At 38.9% G+C, this 25,074-nt stretch overlaps 1 protein-coding gene across 3 annotated transcripts in view; it reads left to right on the forward strand.

Moving 5' to 3' along the window:
• Positions 1–24,462, forward strand: part of CDH8 (cadherin 8) — a 137,186-nt gene extending 112,724 nt beyond the window's left edge. For 2 of the 3 annotated variants that reach the window (XM_071567483.1, XM_071567480.1), the window contains 2 exons: positions 20,580–20,831; positions 22,415–24,462. In XM_071567483.1, coding sequence (XP_071423584.1) covers positions 20,580–20,831; positions 22,415–22,908 — 746 coding nt within the window. In that variant the 3' untranslated portion in view covers positions 22,909–24,462. Of the gene's footprint in view, positions 1–4,311; positions 4,417–20,579; positions 20,832–22,414 lie in introns of those variants that run through there. The other variant, XM_071567481.1, reaches the window with a different exon arrangement.
• The last annotated feature ends 612 nt before the right edge of the window (positions 24,463–25,074 follow it).

Consider the following 25,074-nt stretch of genomic DNA (forward strand, 5'->3'; position numbering starts at 1 on the left):
TATTTTGTGTAGTGTGGCTGACAAATTTCTAGCCAGAAAAACCTAAAACTTCAGATGAAAATATCTGATGTTTAGACAAGTGTTGATACACTCTAGCAATGTGTCATAGACTGACTGGAATTAACCCTTCCAAAAAAACTGTAGGATCACAATAAATGAAAAAAAAATGACAGTAATTTAAGCAGCTGATGAGAATTTTATACTGTCATGGCATCAGAAAACTGAAAAGAGACCTCTGGAAATGGAATTAGCATTTGTTGACAGGCTTTTTTCAGGTGAGTGGTCTTCACTGAGCATTACCCAAACCCTAATGCCTGTGCAGGGTTCATCTGCTGCATCCCAAACAATACCCTCACAGCAGTCCCTGTTCTCAGCTTTGAATTCTTAAGGTTTCCATAGATTGTCCAAGTGAGAACAGAATTCTGTGATAAAAGCATTTTCACACATGCAAACATTTTGATAGGCTGCCAATGCAATTTTGACTTTCAAAAACTAGCAAATACATCTTTGCCATAAAGAGACCTGAAGTTTTTCCCACAAGATGTTTCCATTGCTATTCCATTTTTCTGATGCCAGATTCTGTTTCCTAATGGAACAAACCCCAAATCAAACATTCTGCACTGCCTTTGGAGGCAGGAATACTTATTAGAGAAAAATGGTGCATCTCAACTGTGTAAACGGGATAATCCACCCCTCTATTGGGGCTTATGTAGCAGAAGCTGCCACAGGGTTGCCTGGACTGGGGGCAAAGATTACTTTTGGGTTAGGAATCTTAGTGGCATGAGCTAATATTCCTGCAGAAGTCCAACAGCCTGCCTTGGCTGATAACAGTCTGATTATAGGTAATCAGCCTCCCCTTTCTCCAAAAATATTCATCAAAATGTCCATCTGGCGAGTTGAGGGCTGAGTTTTCTCCAAATTCATTTCTGTTGGTACTCTATAGCAAACTTAATATTTATTCTCAGCCATGCTTAGTCTAATATACCTATGATACCTAAAATGTGTCCACGTTTAAATATCCATTTCTTTTGTTCTTTCCATGTAGCAAGTTCAATCTGTCACTTGTGTTCTCCTTGTGCTGCCTTGGAAATGTAGGCACTATGTCATGTATTTAAAAGGAAAGAGCCTGATATAACCACTGCAATCACTGGCTTGCATGCCTTTGTGTACTGTTGCTTATTTGAAAATATTTTCTATTTCTCATCACCTCTTTACCATAAATAAACAAATGTTTCTAAACTATTTCATAATAGCTGGGGAAGGCAATTACATGCAAGCTCTCTTTTAGATATCCCAAATAATAAAAGCAAATTAGCAGCTTTTTTTTCTTTAAAGTACTTCTGTGTCATTTTAATACAATAAAAGGGAGATTTTTCACACATCTTTTTTCCTGAAAATATTTTTAGCAGCATCTGTCAAATACATACCTGGAGGGTGAGTCTTTTGTTCCCACCAGAGTAAGTCTCGTGTGTTAAAACGAGTCTTGCCCTGAATCAGATTCTTTTGGCATTTCTGGATAAGTCATTTTGCCATTGTCTCAGCTGCCAGCTAGAGCTCCTTCTGTGTTTTGGATTGACTTTTCTTTCCAAATATATTCCTCAGACAGCTCTGAGGTGGCACTGCTGTTTCATTGCCCTCCTTCCAGTTTGCCCAATTTCAAAGTTAACCTGCTGACCTCAGGTACAAATTGCCTTAGCAAGGACATCATTAAACCCATCATTTCTTGATGGATGTACAATGAACCTCCACAATAACAGCACCCATACAGTCCCTTGGATATGTGCATGTACACCCTCGCACATTTTTTGCAGTTTCATGCAATTTTTCACGAGCCTCAGGAAACTTTGTGGCCCAGCTGCCACATGCCAGAGGGTGTTTCACAATGGCACTTCTCGAGGGAGAGCACATGTTTCTCTATTTCTAATGTGCTTAATTATCATCCTCATTCCTTTTACATGCCAGTAATTAAATTTTCAAAGTACAACTCTAAAACATACCAAATCACAACCTTGTTAGTGGTTTTCTTGAAGAGTGAAATTAAGTGATGTGCTTAGAGATGTGTCTGACATCTTATAAATAAATAGTTTTCTGTCCTGTCAGTAGTAGTGGTATGGAATAATATCTAGAAGATTTAAAGGAATATGCTGCATAATCTGGGAAACAGCATTGACCACCATCTCTCTTAATAGATATAGTTTTGTCCCCAGAAATCACAAGGAATACTTGGCCTAACAAGGTGCAATCAATGTGAAAGGGGTAGAGATAAAAATAAAGTATTCCAGTGTAATAAAAAATAAAACCCACAAACCAACCCTTCATCTGGCACTTGTGTGTCAGGATCTGCCATCCATCCACAGCCACACATCGTGTTTCTCCAGAAGTGTTCAGAGTGTGAAAAATGTATTATAAATATCATACTATCAATCTTTTTCTCAGCATGGCATTTAAACTGGAATTGTTTAAATAGCAAAGTTCAACATTTTTATGACCTGTGCATGCCAGAAGAACCTGAATTTATTGATTTTTTTATGAATGATAGAGTTAATAATGAAATTGCTTATATAAAATGGTTGAAATATTTCCCTTTTAGTATGGCTGAAAGATTTGGTTCAGTAAGATCCTTTTTGCTTATGTGAGAAATTGTAAGTTATAGAAATTAGAACAAAGCATAAAGGTGTCGATATTTTGCTGAGTAGGAAGGTCTAAATATTATCAAAACAAGTGATGGGATACTTAAGGTAGATAAGCCTCATGAAACATTGTATTTCTGTGGATTTAGACTGTTCTGACATTAAATCTTATGTCAGAGAATTCTTAATTATATTTTGTACATATACTTACCTTTCTTGGTTAAAAACAAAATGTCATTTATAGGCCTGGGCTACCACATTCTGCTTATTGTCTGCACGTTCTGCTAAAGTGCTGAGTCCCTTTCTAAGGACAATGGGCCGTGGTCTGAGTGCTGGGAAAGGGATAAGGGTGACAAGAGAACACTGTGCTGCCTCACCTGGCCCACCCCAGGAGCAGGCAGGATAGCCTGGAAAAGGAAAGCACTGATTCCAGCTTCCCCTCCATCAATATGCACAAGGTGGTGTTCAGCCAGCGCAAATACTTTGGCTGGAGCCAGTGGTTGTGCCTTGGGTGGTAAGTGTCAAGTCCCTGAAATAATTCATTTTTGTAACAGAGAAAATGCAGTTCCTTATTTATTGTGCTCAAGTTCCTTCATCCTTAGTCCTCAGACAATTCACCTGATTGAAACTGCTTTGGATCAGAAACTGTGTGAGATCATCCTTTGTAAGAAAATAATTTTCTTATTTACATATCTGACAATTCTAAGATGTAATGTCATCCTGTGAAATAATATACTGTGTCTAAAGATGCCAAAAGAGGAGCCCTTCCTGCCAGTGATAAAGTGATAAAGCCACGAGAGGTGGAAATTGGTGCTATAGATCTTTAGACTATTCTCAAATTCAGAAGACTGGTAGAATTTCAAGTTAATGCTAATATTACCAAGGGACCCCAATGCATTCCAGCAATGCTCAGAAGTTCTGTCTTGCCAGCCACTGAATGCATTTCCATTTTCACTGTATGATTTCACATTGCAGTTGAAGTGATATATCTGATTCCTTTCTGCTATTCCTAGCAAGCTTACACTTTTCCATGGTGCAGTGGTGCTAGTCCTGTCTAGTCTGAGAATGCTGGTGAAAATATTCTCAATATATATCTTTCTGCTGATAACTTTCCTCCTCCTTCCCCCCTTCTTTCTTTACTGTCAGCACTACCGACTGTTCTGTTACTTCCCCATGTTCTGTTTTACCTTGATGTTGAATATCAATTGAGTGCCATGTGAAGCAGCTTCCTGGCAGAGAGGGATGTGATGTTGTTTTCTGAAGTGATTCCATTAGTGTGGATGGAAAGCCAGCACTTTTCCACTCCTGTGTGTCGCTTCCTTCACTGACACCTGCTTCTGCTGTCTTTCCCCTCTATCTTCTTGCATGCAGATCACTGCTCTTTCTGGATTCCTTTCTAATTAGAACCTCAAAACAGGTGAAGATTAAGCACAGTTCCTCTGCAAACATACTTTTTAGCCCTCTCTGGATGTTTTACACCTTCTTACAATGCTTATGTGCTTTTCACTTTGATAGGCCAAGGAGGTGAGTCCTTCTTGGTGCACAAAGTTGAAGCAGAAAGGCAGAATCACCTCTTGGAAGGCTAACTCAGCTGCTGCCCTTCTCCACACCTTGACCTTTCTGTTCTGTCCACCTGAAAGCTCATCCCCTCCTCTCCTGTATTCAGGATACAGGACTGCAGACAGAGCCCCTCCCTCCTCGCCCTAAGCCAGATGTCATCCATCAAGTCTCCATTCGACTGGACAGGCCAAGCTGCTGAGTGACCCAGCAAGGAGAGGGCCATCTGGTAAGCTTATTGTCCTCTTCCAGGCCTCTCCAGGCTCCTCCTCAGCTCTGCTGGTTCTCCAGCACATCTGTACTTTCCATAGTTTTGTAGCTGGCAAAGTGTTTCTCTGGGGGCACCTCTGCCCCAAATGCTGTTTAACCTTTCCATCCTGTTTCACTTTAGCTCTGGGGTGGCAGCTTCTTCAAAAGCCTCACCAATGCCAACTTTCAGACAGAAAAGTTGTATATGAACATGAGAAAATGAGCCTCATTTCCACAGCATCACATCCTTTCAGAAAGTGCCTTTTTTTGGTGGTTTCAATCAACCACAATTACACAGTTGTCTCAGAGTGTTAATGTAAACATGACCCAGCCCAAAACAGCATCAAATGGGAATGATGAAACATAGGATAGCACCATATATATGCAGCCTGCCATTATGCATACATGACCAAAGAGACTGTTACTTCACTCATTCTTAATTTATTTGTGCTGCCAGCAACGTAGTGTTGCCAAGGCATCAATTATGTTTCATTTTATAAATCAAACTAATTGAGAACCAGATGCAATCTGAGTGAAAAAGATCTGAGGTCAGTGTTGTGCACCATATGTACGACAGTGCTTACTCATGATGAGGGAATGGATTGGACAGCTGTGAATTCTCCTGCTGGAGGAGTTTCATCAAGCTCAGTTGTGGAACCTACTTAGCTCCCTTTTCCAGTTTATTTCATTAATTTCATAATAGAACTAAAAAAAAAAGTGAGCAATGCTGCCATGACTTTAAAAGACTAAGTAAAGGGAGGAAAGGTTATGCAAACAAATCAGAAGAGGAAAATAATCTGGTCAGCAAATTAGCATGAAAATCTATCTATTTTAGTAATAATATTGAACATAGCAGAGAAGAACAAATTGAAGCTTCAGTGTGACTTCATTTCAGACACATAATGGGGAAAATAGACATTAAATCAGGCTCTCAAAACTGAACTGCTTAGCAGAGAGAGAGGTCTTGTTCTTAATGAGTACAAAACTTGTAACTAACAACAGTGAGATCTGCAGTACCAGCTCCCTGGAATTTATCAGTGAGCAGCAACTGATGCCTGGCAAGTTCCACCTGGACATGAGGAAGAACTTCTTTGCTGTGCAGGGACCCAGCACTGAACAGGCTGCCTAGAGAAGGTGTGGAGTCTCCTCCCTGGGGATATTCCAGAGCCCTCTGGACACAATCCTGTGCCATGTGCTCTGGGATGGCCCTGCTGGAGCAGGGAGGTGGCACCAAATGAGCAACTGTGGGCCCTTCCAGCCTGACCCATCCTGGGATACATTTCTCCAACAGCCTTTTAATTTTCAAAGGTTCCCGAAGTGCTCTACAAACAGAACTCCTTGAAAACTAACAGCACCTATGATTATTGTATTCTAGGACTTTAAAACTAATTCATAGCTGTAGTTATAGTTAAGTGAATACATAATATTTGAAGATAAATTTCCAGATTTTTAATCAACTACCTTCTGAAAGTGTGTTCAGAGATTTCTGTCAATGTACCACTTCAGGCTTGTTGGGTGCATCTAATTCCTCCATGTTTTCTGCAAGTAATAATTTCTGTAGTTGAAGTGTTCATGGACTGTGTAAATGGGTTTAATTCACTGAACAGGAGGAATGATGTCCTGAGGCTGAAGGTTCTGGGAGGTCCTCTGGCCTTTCACCACCTCAATGTAATTTTTATCTGACAGAGTCACGCTGCTTATAAGAAATCCAGCTCTGTTCTGACCTCATTGTTGGGTTTTGAGTTTTATTGAATATTTGGATTTTCTCCCTAAATACCAAATTATGAAATATGACACAGGATTGTTTTTCATTCTTTATTTCTGCACCTTGTAATTTTTTTTGTTTCTCTCATTATGGAGTATTTCTTTGTTTTGTCATATCCTAAATACCAGCTGTTGAAGGGGAATGACAATTAACTTATTTGTTGCTGTACTTGCACTTTTGTCAATGTGAAACTAGATAGGAGTCTCATTTTAAACTTTCAGGGGTAGTAAAGATTAAAAGAAGATCAACATTTCCACAAGAGAAAAAATCTAAACAGGCTATAAGTGAAAACAATGTAAGCACAAATCATCACATATTAACTGTTAAATTTTTCTTTCATTATTACAAATCTCCTTTGTTTCAGTATATCAGACCATTTGCACATGGTTCCTCCATTAAAATAGAAGGTATTAATTTTTCACACTTAGCCCCAAGGCTTATCAGATAAACTATTACACAACTGACATTATAATGTGAATGGAAAAGACTGAGATCGTGTTCCAATTTGCATCTTGTTCTGAACCAATTCCACAAGTGGTGTGCTCAGAGAAGGAGTTACTCTGGGAATCACAGCAGTTCTCCCCACGAGGTGACCATTGCATTGATTATGGTGTGAACTCTGTGTCTCTGCATTCCCCTGAACCTGTCTGGTGTGGTCACACTTACTCCATATTCTTTCATTTCCTCCTTACTCCTTTGGAGGAGGTGACTTCTCAAGATTGGGCTGTATTTCTGTCAGAGCAAATATACCAATGAGAAATGGAAGGAAATGTGAAATTTTTAATGATTTTTATCATAGCTTCTCACATCAACCTTTAGAGAATAAGGGAGACAAAGCTTTTATTCAGTTGATTGGGGTTTTATGGTACCACTGAGGTTATTTTCCCATCAACTCCTGGTTTTGTAATTTTTACCGGTGACCTTGTTGTAAAATATGTCACTTTGTTGGTCTTCATTTAATTCTATCTAATTAGGATGTATTTTATTTGGCAAGCATCCAGTAATTAGTGATGTATTTATGTAATTATTAGCATGTAATATTTATATAATAAATATGCCTAGAAGGCAATCCATTCAGAGGGCAGAAAAGAGTTGAGAACATGATGTTACTGAAGGCAGAGATCTTACATTTGGAGCCAAAAGCAGAATATAAATGAAAGGCAGAAGTTGACCTGTCTAGTCTGGAGAGAGAGTTTGCATCTTCTAAAATGATAGGATGTGCACACTTGGTAATCAGCACTGATTAGAGAGGGAGTGAAGATGGGCCCCTGTTTGAAGTGAGATAATAAGGCAGCTTGTTAGGGAGAGCTAAATAGAACTTGGAGAAAAGGACCAGATGTGTACTTGCTGGGGTTGGGGAGGAAGAGCTGCTGGGTCCTGTGAAGGTGGTGGGCATGGATGTGCAGCCACGTTGCAGGGAGTCAGTAGGGCAGTGGTGGCTCCCGCCCGTGTTCAGAAGGCACAGGCAGCTCACCCAGCCTGGCCCAACTCCCTGGGGGCTAACAGGCAAACCTCACTTCTGCTACAGGCTGGGTACATCCTGGAGCAGTGACTGTAACACTGCACTTTTGTGCTTGTTTCTTACATCTGATCTATAATGAGAGATAAATCAGGAATAAAGCCCTCTCTGTGGAATGATAATGTCAGTTCTGTTCGCTATTGAAGTCATAAACCTTAAAAGGGGCATCACCAGCAATCACTGAATGCTGATGAAAATACTCTGTTGTGTTCTAAGAGTGTTGGGCTGTCTTGAACATGAACATTGAATTACTTCTGCTCTTTCATTTTTAGAAAGTGATAAGTGACATAACAGATTTGCATTGCATTAAACCTTCTGGGGTTTGTGTTTTGTTAGAAAACATTCATTCAGCCTAACCTAAAAGTGAAGCTAAAATCTAGGTTATAGGAAATAATAAAAAATAAAATAAAACGGTTTCATGTAGCCTTTTTGAACTTGTCACTCCCTAACCTTGCTTAGCTCTGTCATGTCGCTTTCTGTAACATTTTCATCCATTATATATGACCCTCGTGTAAACTATGCAGTGTTCCCCCCACCAAAGATTGAGACCTTGTGATCTCAGAGCACTCTCCAGGAGTGATGGTTTTTTGATTGAGGAATTGGTCTGGTGTTCAGAACAGTTTTGTGGAGCTGTGTTGTGGGTTTCCTGCATGAATTTGGACAGGCAATTCAATCCCTGTGCCTGTGTCGTGCAGAGCTGGAAGCAGTTCCCTGTGGCTGGGAAACACCCACATATTCAAGGGGGCTTGAAGGGGGCTCGTTGGATTCTTCTGAAACTCCCCAGTAGAAAACAGGCAGAGATTATTTGTCAGCTCAGGGCAGCAAATCGTGGAGCCCAGTCTAATGGCAGCTCTAGCCAGGGCATTGCTGGATCTTTGGTACAAGCTACAGTGCTAAATAACTGAGGAATGTGGTTTAGACTCTATTCTACATCATACATCTCCTATATCATCTTTATCTGTCCCATTTTGTTACAATTTCTGCCTTTGTACTAGTATTTTCTATTTTCAAATGAGAAAAATATTTTTTTAACAAATCAACTCTTTTTTGTGCTTTTCTTTTGCTAACATGCAAGATCAAAAGATGTAGTTGCTTTAAACTTTGTAGTCTGTCTAGCACCACCAATTGCTTCAAAACTTTGTATACAGAACTTAGCTTTTTCTAGGCTAAAATTGTTTTTCTTAATATTTTTCTTTTTTTTTTATTTTCTTTTTTCTCTTCTCAGTAAGGAAATGTAATTTTCTCAAAGTATCTATTGGGTGTTTTTTCTGATTGCCTTTTTGTCTATATATGGCTTTTCTTCATGATCATGGAATTATTTTTGGCATGTTGAGGTGTATTTTATTATCCTTTGCCAGTAGAGTTACTATTTCTTGTAATACTTTTACATGATCCTGCTTTGTATTTTCCTTGCAGCTTCAGCTTGCACACTTCACTTGTACTTTATCAGATTCTTCATCACAAATTAGAAGACAACAAGGAGCCATTTCACTGTGATCTGTAAAGTGTTCTCTTAGCACACAGATGCATTATATATTTATACCTCATAACTTCTCTGCTTGGCACGAAGACAAACACTGAATAATATGTCTTTTGTTTTGTGGCAGTTGTATTTCAATAGTGAATAGCAAGTGTTTTACCAAGTGTAGAACCTCCATCCTTGGCGATAATCAAAAGCCACCAGAACAAGGTCCTGGGCTGTAGGTGGCTGTGCTTGAGCAGGCGCTGGATGAGATGACCTCCAGAGGTCCCTTCCAACCTCCATCCTTCTGTGATTCAGTGAGAACTCCAGAACTCCTCAGGAGCTGATGCTGCAGTTGGCAGATATTTACCAATGTTAGCACTGACTTTGTAATATCTCTACAGTGGTGAGGCAGAATTCAAATGCTGACATCTTTCCCTGGCTCTGTCTTCTTGCCAAGCTGTGTGCTGTGTCACACAATGCTTATAGCAAAATTAGGGGCTTGCAGTTTTCTTGCAATCTAAATTCTGATGTGTGTGTGCCTGCTTTGGTTCTCAGGAATCCAGCTGTATATCCTACTTTGGAACTTCAGGCTGTGCCAGGTTTTTTCCATGTAGTGTTTTCATGTTGTGCAGAAACGTTCCCAAGAGTATCTGGAATGTTTCATTTGAAAAGTTTATACAATATATTCCACCCTACAGATGGGTAATTGTTTTTTCTTTACTTACTGACATTCCTTCTCTGGATTCCTTTTGCTCTTCCCTGCATTTCAAATGGCCATTAGTTTCCACCATAGGAGACAAGTCCTCAGTGAGAGGTGTGCAGATAAGACATTATGTGTGTACTTTGGGTGTAAGGCAGAGGTATAAATCCCTGCCATTAACGGCCTGATGATAACAAATTGTTATTGTTATACCTAATCTGCATATCAGAATGTCTTCCAAAAGTCATTATCGTGTTGCCTGTGTGCCCAGGGGCAATGTTACACCATAGCATTTCAGTCTTTCAAATTACAAAAAGCTAATATAACTCTTGATGACATTTACAAAAATGTATAATGGCACTTCTTTCAGTTCTCTCACAGAAATTATTCGCAGAGAAGTTAAAGGGAGTTCTGTACATAGAAGAACTGCTGGATCTGGCACGTTTTTAAAATCAAAGCCACTTTTTTCTTTTTTTTTTTTCCTTCAATGGCACCAGCTCAAGAAAATGTTAAGTCAAAATTGTTTTTAATTTATTTTCAGACTTAAAATGCCCCAGTCAATGTTAGTCGTATTTAACTTTCAATATTCTTTGGCAGAGAGGACACATTCTAAATTTCTTCTCCTAGTAAGTTGTTATGTCAGAGTTATAAACCTCTGAAAATTGGCATTTCGTAATGGAAGTGCTGACAAGACCTTTATTACACCAGTACAAATAGGCAGCACTCCAATAAATGCTGGTTGCTGCTTTTATAGTCTGGTGGCTGCTTTCTGCCACTGTATGTCAACGTGAACATTATGACAAAAATAAATAGCACAATAGAAATCCACTTGAATTTGGCTCTTACTGTTACAACAAAACTTCAATATGGTTGATAGGTCTGAGCCCAGATTTAGTTTTAAGGACTGTTATATGAGCTACTGGAGAATTAGTTTAAATTCTGACTCTGTGCATGTATTTGTTCCGTATGGTATTGGAATGGAAAAGACAGTTATCATGGCATGGAGAAGTGGATGTTAAGTTACTTAAATGCCAAGAACACATCACATTTCAAACCTGAAAGGTTCCTACTTAAGTTTTATGTTTCTTACTGTGACATTCACAGTTTACATTCTAGAAAGATTCACTTCCGACATCTCTGATTGCCTTCACAGTCATGAAGACTGAACTTTTCCAGACCCCAGAAGTGAGTCATTGAGTAAGAATTGAAGGATGTGTGTGCAGTGAGGAAGGTGAAGAACGTGGGATGGAATTCCTGGAACTTTTCCATCACCCACCAAAAGTACTCTGAATTTTGCTGAATCTGAGAGAGATTTGGCCTTAGACAGAAGAGAACCCCAACTCGATGCCATGTGTAAAGCTGTGCATCTCACAGTGACCCAGGGGGCTCAAACACCTGTCTGTCATCAGCTTCACCTCCCACACTGCATCTGTACACAGTCAGAGAAAGAACAAAATTCCATTATGCCTCAAGGGAGAAACAGATGGCAAAGCCTTGGGGCATTTTGGCTTTCTTATTTAACTTTGCAGCATTCTTATTGGAATCTGGTAATACAGTACTGGAAAGTTCTTGGTTCAAATGCAAAATATAGCCATTATTTTATCAAAGCATTATAAAGCACAGTATCACTTTCTGAAACTTTTTGGTTAAAAAAACAAGAGAACAGGATTAACTAGAATATGTAGATTTCAAAAATGATCCATGAGTCTATGCAAATTGCTGTGTTAATAATGTATTTTTAATGCTGAGCACATTTGACAGCCATTTCATCTCTCTTTCTAAACCAGAGCTTGGCAACCTGCATTAATTCTTACACTTTACAGATGTACCATTCAATGCACATGCCATGTAGTGATGTGATCCGAATAAAGGCAAGCATGTCAAAGCAATGGGATTATTAGTAAACAACTTTGTGACTGGCTTGTTGAATGGCAAAGGGAAAAATGAGAGGCAGAAGCCATTGCTGGCTTAGCATAGTTTGCATCTTCACCAGGAGCTTCTGGGAGTGTCATCCTCAGTGGCACAGGAGCTTGGCAGAGATAAATGGCCAGAGCAGGGTGGGTGGCACACACAGGTGAGGTGGGTGCAGCTCAGACAATGTGGCAACTGCGTGGCTTCAACAGAGCCAGAGCCCAAAGGCTCCTGGCTTGACTTGCCATGTAAGTCTGGAAATTAAAAAGAGAGGGAGGTATCATGTCCTAATTATTTCTCTATCCCGTTAACAATAAAACAAGTATTAGTTCAGACTCAATGCTTGCTTCTACATCATTATTTCTTCAGCAGGAATTTTCTATCCTTTCTTCAATGAGTTAAAAAATCAAGGTACAAAATACAAGAGTTACTGCCAGACTGCAAGTGACCATATAGTTATGTTTGATTATAGCTCTGCAGGCCTAAAGGTCAAAGGAAAGTTTTAGAATACTTAAGAGACAATTATCTAAAGTTCAGACTTTTCCAAAGGAATAGAACTAGAAATTATACAGACTATTATCTAAAGTTCACATTTTTCAAAGGAAAAGGTAGGAGGAAATGCTCATTCATCATCACTTTCCTGTTAATTTGTCTGGTTTGTTGGGGTTTTTTCTCAACTTCTTTCAAGAATTTATTTACTACGAGTTCTGTATCACACAGTAGTACTAACATAATTATTCCCCTTTCCAAGAAATTTTAACATATGAGAATGTTGTATACATGATTAAACATTACTTTGCTCATGATTCAAAATTCCCAGCAGTGCTTTTTGTTTCTGCAAAGGAATACATGGAAATGTGTTTATGTTTTTTTATTCATTAGTTGATTCAGCCTTTCAGTTCTGGCATAAGCTGTTATTAGTTAGGCCAACTGGTAAAGAGAAATAAAATAATCAGATACAAAATATGTGATATTCTCCAATTATTCTTCTACTACTACATTTTCTCCCATTAAATAGTTTTTTTCCCCCTGTGCTCTTTTTGTTGTTTTAAGGTATTACAAAAAGTCCAGGTCTTTTGGAAAAAAATTGAACATTATAATTTATCATAGGAATGTTTTGTGAATGGCCATTAAGGATGCCAGCATGACATGCAACTTGTTATGGTGCAGGAGAGACAGTTTGATCAGTCAGCTGAAATTTTATAGCACAAAAACTTTTTTCTTTTGAACCTGATGTCTGCTATCAAATTTGATAGCAGTCATCAATCTGCTTTTCTGAAGACATCACAAATTTTTGACATTCATGAAAAGCAGGTCAGTTTGAAATACCTGTGAATGCTTCAGTGCCCATATGGTTTGGCCATCATAAATCAGAAAAATATACTATAAAAACGGCCTCTTTTTATTTTCAGATTATTTTATAAGCCTTGCTCTTGAACATTTTTGCCATTACCATACAAATTAGGCTAAGGGTCATTTTTCTTGTAAACTGCTGGTCAAGAGAATTTTGTTGATATAATTATCAAGGAAGGCCTAATACATATATAAAATATTACACATGACGCACCTATGTCTATGTATATATATATATATATATATATATAAACATACATACATGTATAAGTTCCCATAAAATGTATTTGGTGTGCATAAACACACCATGTTGAAAATAACAGGTTAAATCATGAAACAAAATTGTTATAGTAATACTAATGAAGAAATATATTTTTTTCAGCTACTAACGACTGACAAATTTATAACATACAAACTCACAATTGTTCCGTTTTAGTCAAGTATTCCTTTAAAGAGTGTTTTAGCCTAAGGCAGAAATGAAAGAAAACCCCCCTGTCTTAAGAGTGTTTCTCCTAAAGCATTTTAACAGCATCCTCTTGGAAGCAGGAAAGTGAAGCTTCCACTTGTACTACAGTGAAGCCTCAAAGACATGAATCCAGGTTTTTTTCCAGTTCAGGGCCTGCGTGTCAACAGAGTTCTCTTACAAGGTGACCATGGATGAGGGTGTGATTCCAGCTGCCACTCCTGGTTCTTGTGTCTTTGGAAGAGGAAGCAGCTCCTGGCTGTTCTTTCCCAGGGATTTTGTAATTACAAAAATGAAAACAAGAGATTTGCAAACAGTTGAGTTGACAGAGATGTGGGACTAAGGGCAGTGACTTGTTGGGGCTGAATTCATTTGCTTTGTTTCTGCAGTGCAATCCTACCAACCTAAATATGTGGTATTTGCAAATCTTTTCAGAGAATGGTAAGTCCTGTTGAGAAAACATGAAAAAGAATAATGGTTAAGGTATGGCTTAGAGCTCATGGAGTGCACAGAGAGACTTTTTGAGAGATCTCTGTATTTTGACAACTTTGTTGGTTCCCAGATCTAAAATGGGGATTGGAATCATCCCTGTACTCCACTATTTCTCTGTCATAAAGAAAAACAGAAATAGCAGTATTACTACAGTCTTTTAAAAATCTGTGTTTGACATTGTAAAGTCTCCAGCAGTGAAAAGTAACTGGTGCAGAAGGAAGGTGCATGAATCAATGGCTGTGTAAGGAGCTGAAATGGTATCTTGCTTAGCAGTCTCTTAAATGTTTTCTTCAAGTGCATTTGCAAATTGCTAAATGTTAGAGAGCCAACATTTCTTCTAATCTCATATGTCCTGTTTCTCTACCTGTATTTTGGTAGTTTCCACTGAAACCTTGATGATAATAACTTAATTGCTCACTTATTTCAAGTTTGTTTGGTTTTTGGTTTGGTTTTGGTTTGGGTTTTTTTGTTTGGTTTGGGCTTTTTTGTTTTGTTTTTTTATGTAAGAATAGATGCCACTTATGAACTAAGAGAGGAAGTGAAGGAGCTGTCCTTGTCTTTTCATTATCAAAACAGGAGAGAGTGTCACAAGGATATTCCTTATGCTCCTCTACTTTTGTCAAAGGACTCTGTTTTACAGAGAATCTGTTTTTGGTTACAAAATGTACACAAAAAGACAACTCTTATAAACATGAAAAAACATGTATTTCTGTGGTTATAGAGTTTCCAGCTGTAAAGTTTCCAATTAAAATTTGTTCTCATAAGTAATATATCCAGCATAGATAACAACTTCTACCACAAAGTCCTTAATACCAGTAATTATTTGATCTTTCTGAGAACGTTATAAAAGGGATAGAAAAAGAAAGACAGAAAGGGTTATGTAGGTGTAAGGTTACCCAGCAGGGAAGTCCACTGATCTGCAGATATTAGAGACCACGAGGGAATTAAAGAATTGCTATGATGTGTGCAGAGAAAATGACACTGGGATGCAAACTGACTGCTTCTGATTTTTACTTTTGTTCTGTTATCTTATGTCTGACTTAAAATTGCAACATGCATTCTTGTACAGAGTGGGAGGGGAAGAAGTTGACTCCTACCTGCTAATTTCACATCCCAGTTGATGTCGATGCCATCAAAGTCCCTCATGTCAAAAAAATCTAGAAGCAGCTTTGTATGAAAATTATTGCATTTTTTATTTTCTCAAAATTTTTAATCCGGGAGCCTCAAAAGAGATCTGTGAGTCTTCAGAACTATTGGGGAATCTGCAGGAAGCACTTGGCCCTGTGATAGTTGTGGTTGTTCAATCTATCTGTCTAGAAATCACACTGGACATCTTATAAAGACCTTGTGCATCTTAGTCTTTGTTCCAGCTGTGAGGGAGATATTCCCCAAACAGTCTCTTGCATGGTTGCTTCAAAAAGCTTCTTGTAAACTTCAGAAACTGAGAGTCAGACAGGGAACTGAGTAACTGATTTGGGTTTGGGTTTGAAAAGGGTAAAAATGAGCTCTAGATCTGTAGTTGTGCATTCCTGGAGCTGTCACTCTGACCTGACACTGATGCTAAGAGAGTTATTGAGATGACTTTTCTGACACCACTCCTGAAGCCTGCAGGACAGATAGAGCTGCTTGTCCATCTTGGGTAGTTGCAACATCACCTGTGAGAAGGCATTTCACAGGATTCCGACATTTCCACAACCTTCTTCAGCCCCTTCCTCTCATAAAGCAATTCAGGGAGACTCATTTTCATGGAGAACCTCAAAGGACCTCCTCACACACCTCAGTGACTGGAGGTGAACACTTAGTGTCTCTTTGCCTGTGGCAGGTTGCCTCAGAGCTTTATTAACCGAGAGGTTTGGGGTTTTTTTCTGCATGTAATTTTCCTTGTTTTGCTAAAAGTAACATGAATAAATAAATAGCCTGAACAGCACTATAATGAAGGATCAGTGGGTTAATTGGAAAGATGAGTGGAAAGCCACTGTCCCCTCTCCTGCTGAGCACCTGCTGCCAAGTTAATTCATGCAGCAGTGCTGGAGGTTGTTCCTGGAGGAGATTCCTGCTGTTTTCTCAGCTACCAGTAAGGGGAATGTCCACAGAGAGGAGAAAGCAAATCAGATAAATTAAGTTTATTGCTTATCAGCTGGTAGGACTTAGTTTCAGGTTCTAGGAACCAACTAAAATGTCAATTAGAGAGTCATTGTTCTTCACTCAAGCCACATCTCCAGCAGCACCAAGGTATATTTATTTCAGGACATAGCAATGAAGGGGAAGGAATTTGTTGCTAAACAAAATTACTGAGGCAAATGGAGGACTTGTATCCATTGGCAAAACAATTTGGTCATTTCATTTTGCTTCTTCTATTGACTGCTTCTAATTACTTTTTAGTTTCCAGGCACAACTATTCATCTTTAGTGAAACACAGCAGATTAAAAAAAACAACAACAACAACAAAAAAAAAAAACAACAAAAAAACCAAACCAACAAAAAAAAAACCCCAAAAAACCAAAAACAAGCAAAAACCCCACAAACAACAAAATCCCCATACCAAGAAACAAACCAAAAAATCCAACCAAGCAAGGCATCTGTAAGAAAAGAAAGGTTATTCTCTTCCTTGTTTTGCATCTCTTCTGAATAGTACTGATTGTTCAGCCATCACAACTTCTTTTTCACTTAAATATTTCAGCCAACTGTCCCAAATATCTTGCATATCTTTTACTTTATCTCATTTCTTTTGAACTGAAATTTATAACCATTACTGGTATCAGGTGGTTTCTTGCACACTGTATAGCTTCACTAATTGGCACTGATGGGCATATTTTCTCCACCTCTCCTTCCTCTCATTTTTTCTGCCCCCTCCTATTTGTCTCTTTAGAGTACATACTTCCTTTTTCACTTAGTTTTACTCTCTGATTCTGGCTTAATAGAACGTTCTGTGCCAGGCAGGATTGCAGAGAGGGTGTCAGAAGGATGGAAGGGATCTGAAGCTGTCACCACCAAGCACAGCTTCTCTTATTGTTTCTTCCTAAAGCAGGTGCCTTCCCTCGTTTGCATATCTGTAAAGTGCAGGGCTGCTGGGGCTCAGCATAGCAATCCTTTCCTCCAGCTTGGACAGAGAAGGACTGTAGCAGGTTCCTAGGAAGGAACAGGCTGTATCAGTACAGATTTCAGAGCACAGGAAGTCCCTGTGTAATGTAACTGTAAAAGTCTCTGGAGTTCTGAATAAATGACTACAGATGTGACACTTCTAAGTTGGATTTGTCTCAAAGACAGTAAGAGCTGGAAATTGAGCACCACACATAGTTCTTTTTCATCTTTGAGAAGTAAAAGTATTAATGATGCAATTTATGCTGAGATATTTTTAATTTTGCAGGAGTAAGTCTGTGGACAGATATATTTATTTTGCAGTGTTTGAAAATAGGGAAGGGTGCCAAGGAGGAAAATAATGCTATCAGATAAAAACAGTACTACCTTTTACACATCACAATAGGTGCATTTATGATTCTTACTTTAGTAAAGCCATACACACCCATACTCAGAAAAAACAAGCTACAGGATTATTTCCCCAACATAACCTTTCCCTTGTTCCCTGCAGTTCAGCCAAAGAACAACTGTGACATTGGAAGTGGTTTAATTCTCAAATGTGCAGGTTTTGCTCACTTCTAAATGTCTGCTAATTGTTGACTTAAAACATACTTGACTTTTCCACTGTATCACAGTGGCACATGTGACTGTGGGTGTCTTCAGGGAGTTTAGCCCTATTTGAGTTGTCAGAATTCTTAAGAGCTTATACCTGAAATTTATCTTCAGTAAACACATATGCTTCCTTTAATTTTAGAAAAGGGCAAAAGAAAGGACTAGACTATTTATTTAGGTCTAGGGTGCCATCAGTTTTGATGTGACTGTTTCCAACTTGAAGAGATAAAAACTCAGGATTCCTGGGAAAAAAATGATTGTTAGGAATACCTTTTGTTCTGCAAAGTGACTGTGTTTGTTCTGCTTTATGAAGTGGTTAATTTTTAGATCGATCTTCATGTGTTATACACTCTAAATGTATGCAATGGTTACATCTGTAATATATCATAAGCAATATGAATTATAAAAAGAAACTCTCCAAGTTGCAGAAGGTGTTTCTGCTGTGGAAGGATTAGAGAATCATAGAATGCTTGGGTTGGAAGGGACCTTAAAGACCATCTTATTCCACCCCCTGCCATGGGCAGGGACACCTTCCATAGTTCAGGTTGCTCCAAGTTCTGTCCAATCTGGCCTTGGACACTTCCAGGGATGGGGCAGCCACAGCTTCTCTGGGCACCCTGTGCCAGGGCCTGTCCACCCTCACAGGGAAGGATTCCTTCCCAGTATCCCATCTAACCCTGCCCTCTGCCAGTGTGAAGCCATTCCCCTTGTCATGTCCCTCCAGGCCTTTGTCAATGGTCTCTCTCCATCTTTCTTGCAGCTCCTTCAGGCTCTGCAAGGCCACAATGAGGTCACCCCAACATTTCTCTTCTCCAGGCTGAACAATCCCAGCTCTCTCAATCTTTCCTCCCAGCAGAGCTGCTCCATCCTCTGATCATATACAGCAAAATCAGAGGTCCTGATCTACACAAGGGGCTTACTTGGCTTCAGTTTCTTACTCACTGACTGGGAAAACAAGACTTCTCTGTTCTGTATGAGGCAATTATCCATGTGCTTGAATACCAAATAATCATAGAACCATAGAATCGATTGGGTTGGAAAAGACCTCTGAGACCATCAAGTCCAACCCTTAATCTTCCTCTTTGTTTCATGATAGTAATGGATTAACTATAGAAGTTATCTACTGATTGATATCTTGATATAGGTTGAGGCCATGATAAAATTTAGTAATATTCCATTCTGTAATCACTGTAGTCAGTATCTTTATTCTTTATTGATATGCCTACTTCATGTTAAGTTTTTTTATGGGAAAAATGTCTTTACAGTATTTGCTTCATGATCAGTAGCAAGGTCAAAGGAGATCCAATGCTTTCTTACAGTCACCATATGTATATGCAAACACATATTTTCTTGTGTTTCAGGTACCTAATTTGGGTTTCAGCTCAAGAGTTGGGTCTTTGCTGTAGTTGTCATATGACCACTGCCTGTCTTCCAAGTCTTCCCTGTCTTATGACTGCCACATAACTCCCAGCAATTTCTTTCCTGCCATGGAATGCCATTTAGCATTGCATGTGCCCATTTTATGTAATTAAATATCAAGAGTCTTACTTTGGTTCATGATGCATCAGGAAAATCAACCTTAATTCCTTCTCCCAGTGCAGCTTTATTTTAAAATTGTCATTGGATCCTGTAGTAACACACATACACATTCCTGCTCTGTGTGCCTCAGAATCTTTTGATTAAGCAAAATATCTTTTTATTTAACACAAAACGCAAACTAGGGCAAACCCACACACACTCCCATAGTATATAATTCATAGAATCAAATTATTTTTTTACTCTTCAGAATAAAACAGTTAAAACTTAAAGTGAGTATATAAGTATGTAAATCAGTTTTTTCTCTATTGGATGTGCTTAATAGTCATGGTTTAGACCTGAACATTCTGACATGTAGAAGATCACTGATATTCAATAATAGTGTGTTGTTAACTGACTACAATCTCTAATTTTCACAACTATACACAACAGAATCTATATGATTATCCTGAGTAAAAGCAGCTTGTATTCTTTTTGATGGTGAACTGAGTGACTGTGAGACATTTAACTGTGTGACTCTGTGTCTGGGTAGGATGCCATGCAGTCAGATGCCTCTATATGTTTCTAAAATTAAGTTTCTGCATATGTGTGCAGAGGTAAGAATGTCCTAGACTCATTTCCTCCAGCTGCCTCCACAGGAGATACATTCTGGTTTGGTTTGCTCTATTTTCGTCATTGAGGCCCAATAAATGTTTAAGTTGCTGAAAATTAGGCCAACAACTTTTAATGCATTTAGCTTTTCTTTTGTCTTTATGATTAAAAAAAGAGTCTTTTATAGTAGCGGAAAATATTGTTCAATTTGTGACTGTAATGAAGGGAACATTTGGTTTAATTGATGAATGTGCTTTAAGTCTGGGTTGCTTTAACATCTCATTTCTTTCTTGCTTTACTGTGTGAATTTTTCTGACTGTATCACTTGAAAAACAGTGGTGAACCATGAAGGGAGATATCTGCAGGGTTAGATGCAAAGGAGAAAGCAAGGGATTGCCTCATGATCATAGCAGAGGGCACAACAAAATGCATATGTTGCACTTCTTCAGGGCATGGACAGAAAGGGGAGGGATGTCTGTGTCATGTGCTGCTGGTACGAGGAGATCATGAAGTGTTTGTGTAGGGTTTTCCTGAACATAATAAGGAAAAGTTGTGGGGTTGGCATCTCTTCTGTATGGTGTGGGGTTGACAGTTCTGTGTGGTGTGGGGTTGGCAGTTCCTCTCTGTGGTGAAACGTTGCCCCTTTTGCCTTGCCCAGACAATACCCTGAGCATCCTGGCGAAGCACAGCGGGTTCAGCCGGCAGAAGCAAGAGGTTTATCTGCTGCCAATCATCATCAGCGACAGCGGGAACCCGCCCATGAGCAGCACCAGCACCCTCACCATCCGTGTCTGTGGCTGCAGCAGCGATGGCATCGTGCAGTCCTGCAATGTGGAGGCCTATGTGCTTCCCATCGGGCTCAGCATGGGCGCCCTCATTGCCATCCTGGCCTGCATCATTCTGCTGCTGGGTAGGTATTCCTGCTGCCTACTCTGCTGCCTGGGTGGCCATGGGGGAGCACAGAGGTCTCAGGGAAGGACTGACAGTCTGGCCCAGGGCAAGGTGCAGCAGTACTGAGATGCTGTCAGGATTGTGTCCCTCCTGTCCTGAGAGCTGAACACACAAAGCCAAGTCCCAGTCTGAAATAGTCTTACATACGAGTTACATAATAAACAGGTATGGAATGGGAAACCAAAAATCAGAGCAGGGTGTTTAGTACCAAGGTGATCACTGTATATGCTACACATGATGGAAAAGGGATCTGTTCTAAAACTTGCTTGAATCACAGAATCACAGAATATCCAGAGTTGGAAGGGACCCACAAGGACCATCCAGTCCAGCTCCTGGCCCTGCACAGACACCCTAAAGATCCCCCCCCGACAGCCTTGTCTAAATTCTCCTGGAGCTCTGGCAGCCTTGGAGCTGTGCCCATTGCCCTGGGGAGCCTGGTCAGTGCCCACCACCCTCTGGGGGAAGAGGCTGTCCCTGAGATCCAATCTAACCCTACCCTGTCACAGATCCAGATGTTCCTCAGGTCCTGTCCCTGCTCACATAGAGCAGAGACAGAGCTGCCCCTTGTGAGGAGCTGCAGACCCTGCTGAGCTCTGCCCTCAGTGTCCTCTGCTCAAGCTGAACAAGCCAAGTGCCCTCAGCTGCATCTTGTGTGGCTCCTCCAGACCCTTCACCATCTTCATAACCCTCCATTGGATGTTTTCTAACAGCTTTAGAGCTTTCTATTATATATATTTGTATTTATATATTTCCATTATGAGTTTATTCCAGATTTGTAATGGCACAAGAGACACTACAGCTTTACAAGATAACCAGCATGGTATATTTTAATAAAACATAGAAAATTTGCATACAACAACAAGCAGGGGAGAGAACAGTGAAGGAAAAGGCCTATTTCTGCACTTCACAGCTTCACTTTGTAACTGAGATTTACATCAGTAACAGAGATTTCAACATTAAGCCGCAAAAACAACAGTGCCACCCATTTAGAGTTTTTTATGCATCTATCCACAAGTCTGAAATTGAGCTAAGCTCTTTCAGTCTCCCTCATTGTCTTATTTTCTTTCCAGTTATATAATGTAAGTCTCTTGCAACAGGTAAAAAAAGACACCAATTTCCTTCTGGCATTAGGACTGTATTCTCAGAAAAACACCCCCTAGTTTTGGAAAACACCATCCGTAATGTAGATCCTTATAGACTGTGTTCAGTGAGTAATGATAGCTTGACTTCCTTTCCAGAAGAAAAAGCTGTTTTCTAAATTTGAGGCTCAAAACTGGAAGTATGTGAAATCTTACTGCTTATTTAAAATTAAGCTTCAGACGTAAATATGAGCTGATAACAAAAATCTTGAGGACTAACCAGAGCTTCTGACCAAATTTCCATCACGTGAATGGGGTTGATATTTATAGGTCTTTCAGCTTTTCACCCTTATGACTCTCAATTTCATGAAAAACAACCTATCACTTTCCACAACTGCATTTACCATGCAGTGTTTAGATTGGCAATTTTTTACCTAACCAGCTTGTGATGTTTTCTTTGCAGTCATTGTGGTGCTGTTTGTAACACTGAGAAGACATAAGAATGAGCCCCTGATCATCAAAGATGATGAAGATGTGAGGGAAAACATTATTCGCTATGATGATGAAGGAGGTGGAGAGGAAGACACAGAAGCATTTGACATTGCAACTTTGCAGAATCCAGATGGAATAAATGGATTTTTGCCTCGTAAGGATATTAAGCCTGATCTTCAATTTATGCCCAGGCAGGGTCTTGCACCTGTTCCTAATGGTGTTGATGTTGATGAATTCATTAATGTGAGGCTTCACGAAGCTGATAATGATCCCACAGCTCCACCATATGACTCTATCCAGATTTATGGCTATGAAGGAAAGGGGTCAGCGGCTGGTTCCCTGAGCTCGTTGGAGTCCTCTACATCAGACTCAGACCAGAATTTTGACTACCTCAGTGAATGGGGTCCTCGCTTTAAAAGACTTGGAGAACTTTACTCAGTTGGAGAAAGTGACAAAGAAACTTGACAGTGGATTACAAACTTCTTCCCCGTTGACTTAATGATCATGTAATATTCTAGGGCCACTGTTGTTAGTTAAAACTAATGTGGCTTTTTGTTTTAGAGGCAAGTTTAGCGCCAGTCATCTATAAAATCAACTACATTGTAATGTTGAACCAAAAAAAAAAAGTATATGTTAGGAGGTTAAGTCTTGTGGAGTGTGAAGTAAAGTATGTGGAGTGTCTAGAAGTCTTTGGATATTTGATATTCACTTGACCACTCTGAAGATGGAGATTTGGATCTTTGATTATCTTCAGTGAATTGAAAAGAACAAAAAGAAATTGGTGCTCTCTTAGAAAATGGACTTGCAGGGATTTTGCTGTTGAACAGTAGCTCCTGCCAGTATGTGTAAAGCAAAGGGTTTGTTTCTGCATTGCCAACAAAGATCCCGCCACAGAAATGTTCAAAGCAATATCTTGGTCTTCTTAGCAATGCTGAGCAGAAAGAGCATTGCCAATTCCTACTGGCTCCTACTGTGCAGTGACCATCCGTTGTACATACAGTAATTGTTGGCCACGTAACCACAGACTGAGTATCATCTTTAAATATTGTGTCAAGCCTTAAAATATTCACATGTTCTTAATCCATTCCAGTGATGGGTAGTAAATTCTACTAATGTGTAGAGATTCAAAGGCAGGGCTGCAAGACCTTGCTTTCCAAAAGGATCTTTTTTAGTAGAAGGACGATCAATCCTGTGCTTCATCTTCTGAAAGAAAAAACTGTGAAATGGGATGGACTTACATAAATGAAAGAATTGATGATTTTATTGCTAAAGATCAAATTTATTTGTTTAATCTTTGAAATAAATATTTTATTGATGTCCATTACTGCTTTTATTTATCAAGACTGATAATCTATAGAGTAAGATTATGAAAAAAACTAAATTATATCAGTTAGATTTTTTTTCCTATATATAATGAATGTTTATTACATGTACATTTTGAAAAGAAAAATGACAAATTGTTGCAGGTTTAGGCAGTTCCCTATCCATTTGCAGTAGACGAATTTTAAGAGAATGCTGGCAGGAATTAAACTTTCCCAGAGAAAACTTTTGACAGTTTTATATCTTCATAAATCTAGTACCTGGTGTTTTTAATACAAGCACAAACAGCTGGAAGTAAACTGGTTCATGTGAATATTTAAACTATAGACTTTTAGAAATCCACACATAACACAGTACAGTTAAAAAAATGCTTATAGTTCTCCACTGTATTAGAGCAGGAACCAGTGTGTACATAATTTTATTGCTTCTGTTATTAGCATTTTTTTCTATAATATTCATAGTGATGCACCAGGGCTCTTGCACACAGAGAAAGAACACTAGAAGCTGCAAGCATACTCAATTTGTAATGCAAACTTGCCATTTAGAAGTAGCAATTGTATAAGAAAACTACGTATTACATGCAAATCATTTTAATTTTCTACTTTGTTTTGGAGCTATATTATTGTTTGTTTATTTACTCCATGTATTGTATTCAGAGAAACTCCTGTATTGTTTCCTACTTTGTGAAATATATTTTTATAAATACTTCTCTTGTTGTTGCTTTTCTTTCAGGTTTACCTGTGCACTGCAGAAGTGAATCTGCCTGGATAATTTTATAGGTTTTTGAGGAATGTAGTTTCTTCAAAATTTATTCAGTAATTGAATACAGTCAAAATAATAATAATTAAAAAAGGATAATATTTGAAACAACTTTTGACAGTGTTTGCAGAATTAGATATGCAGCAGCCTGTGAGTGTCTAATTCACTGTGCTTTGCTGAGAAATACTCTCACAGGTCTTTTGTTAAAATATTGTCAGTAAAAACAAACCCCTGACTTTAAGTTCCTCTGAAACATTTGTTCTGCAAACAAAAAAGTCTTCATGCATCACCCCCAGTTTTGTCTGTGTTTCAAACTGAAACATTTCCTTTGCTTTAGCTGCAGCATGGCTGGGCTTAATTATTGTAGTCTGTGGACAACTAATACAATAATCCTACTTCTTTATGTATTATAAAGATTTTATGGAAAGTAATCAAGTCTCCAATAGATTGAAGTCATACTACACTAAAAAACTGCCTCTAAATAACTTTATCTAGTAATTTTGGTAATAGGCCAAACAGTGAAGTCCTCTAAAGATAGAAAAGAAGCAGTTC

Source organism: Pithys albifrons, chromosome 12 (assembly GCF_047495875.1).
Source record: "Pithys albifrons albifrons isolate INPA30051 chromosome 12, PitAlb_v1, whole genome shotgun sequence".
In the NCBI taxonomy this organism is placed as follows: Eukaryota; Metazoa; Chordata; class Aves; order Passeriformes; family Thamnophilidae; genus Pithys; species Pithys albifrons.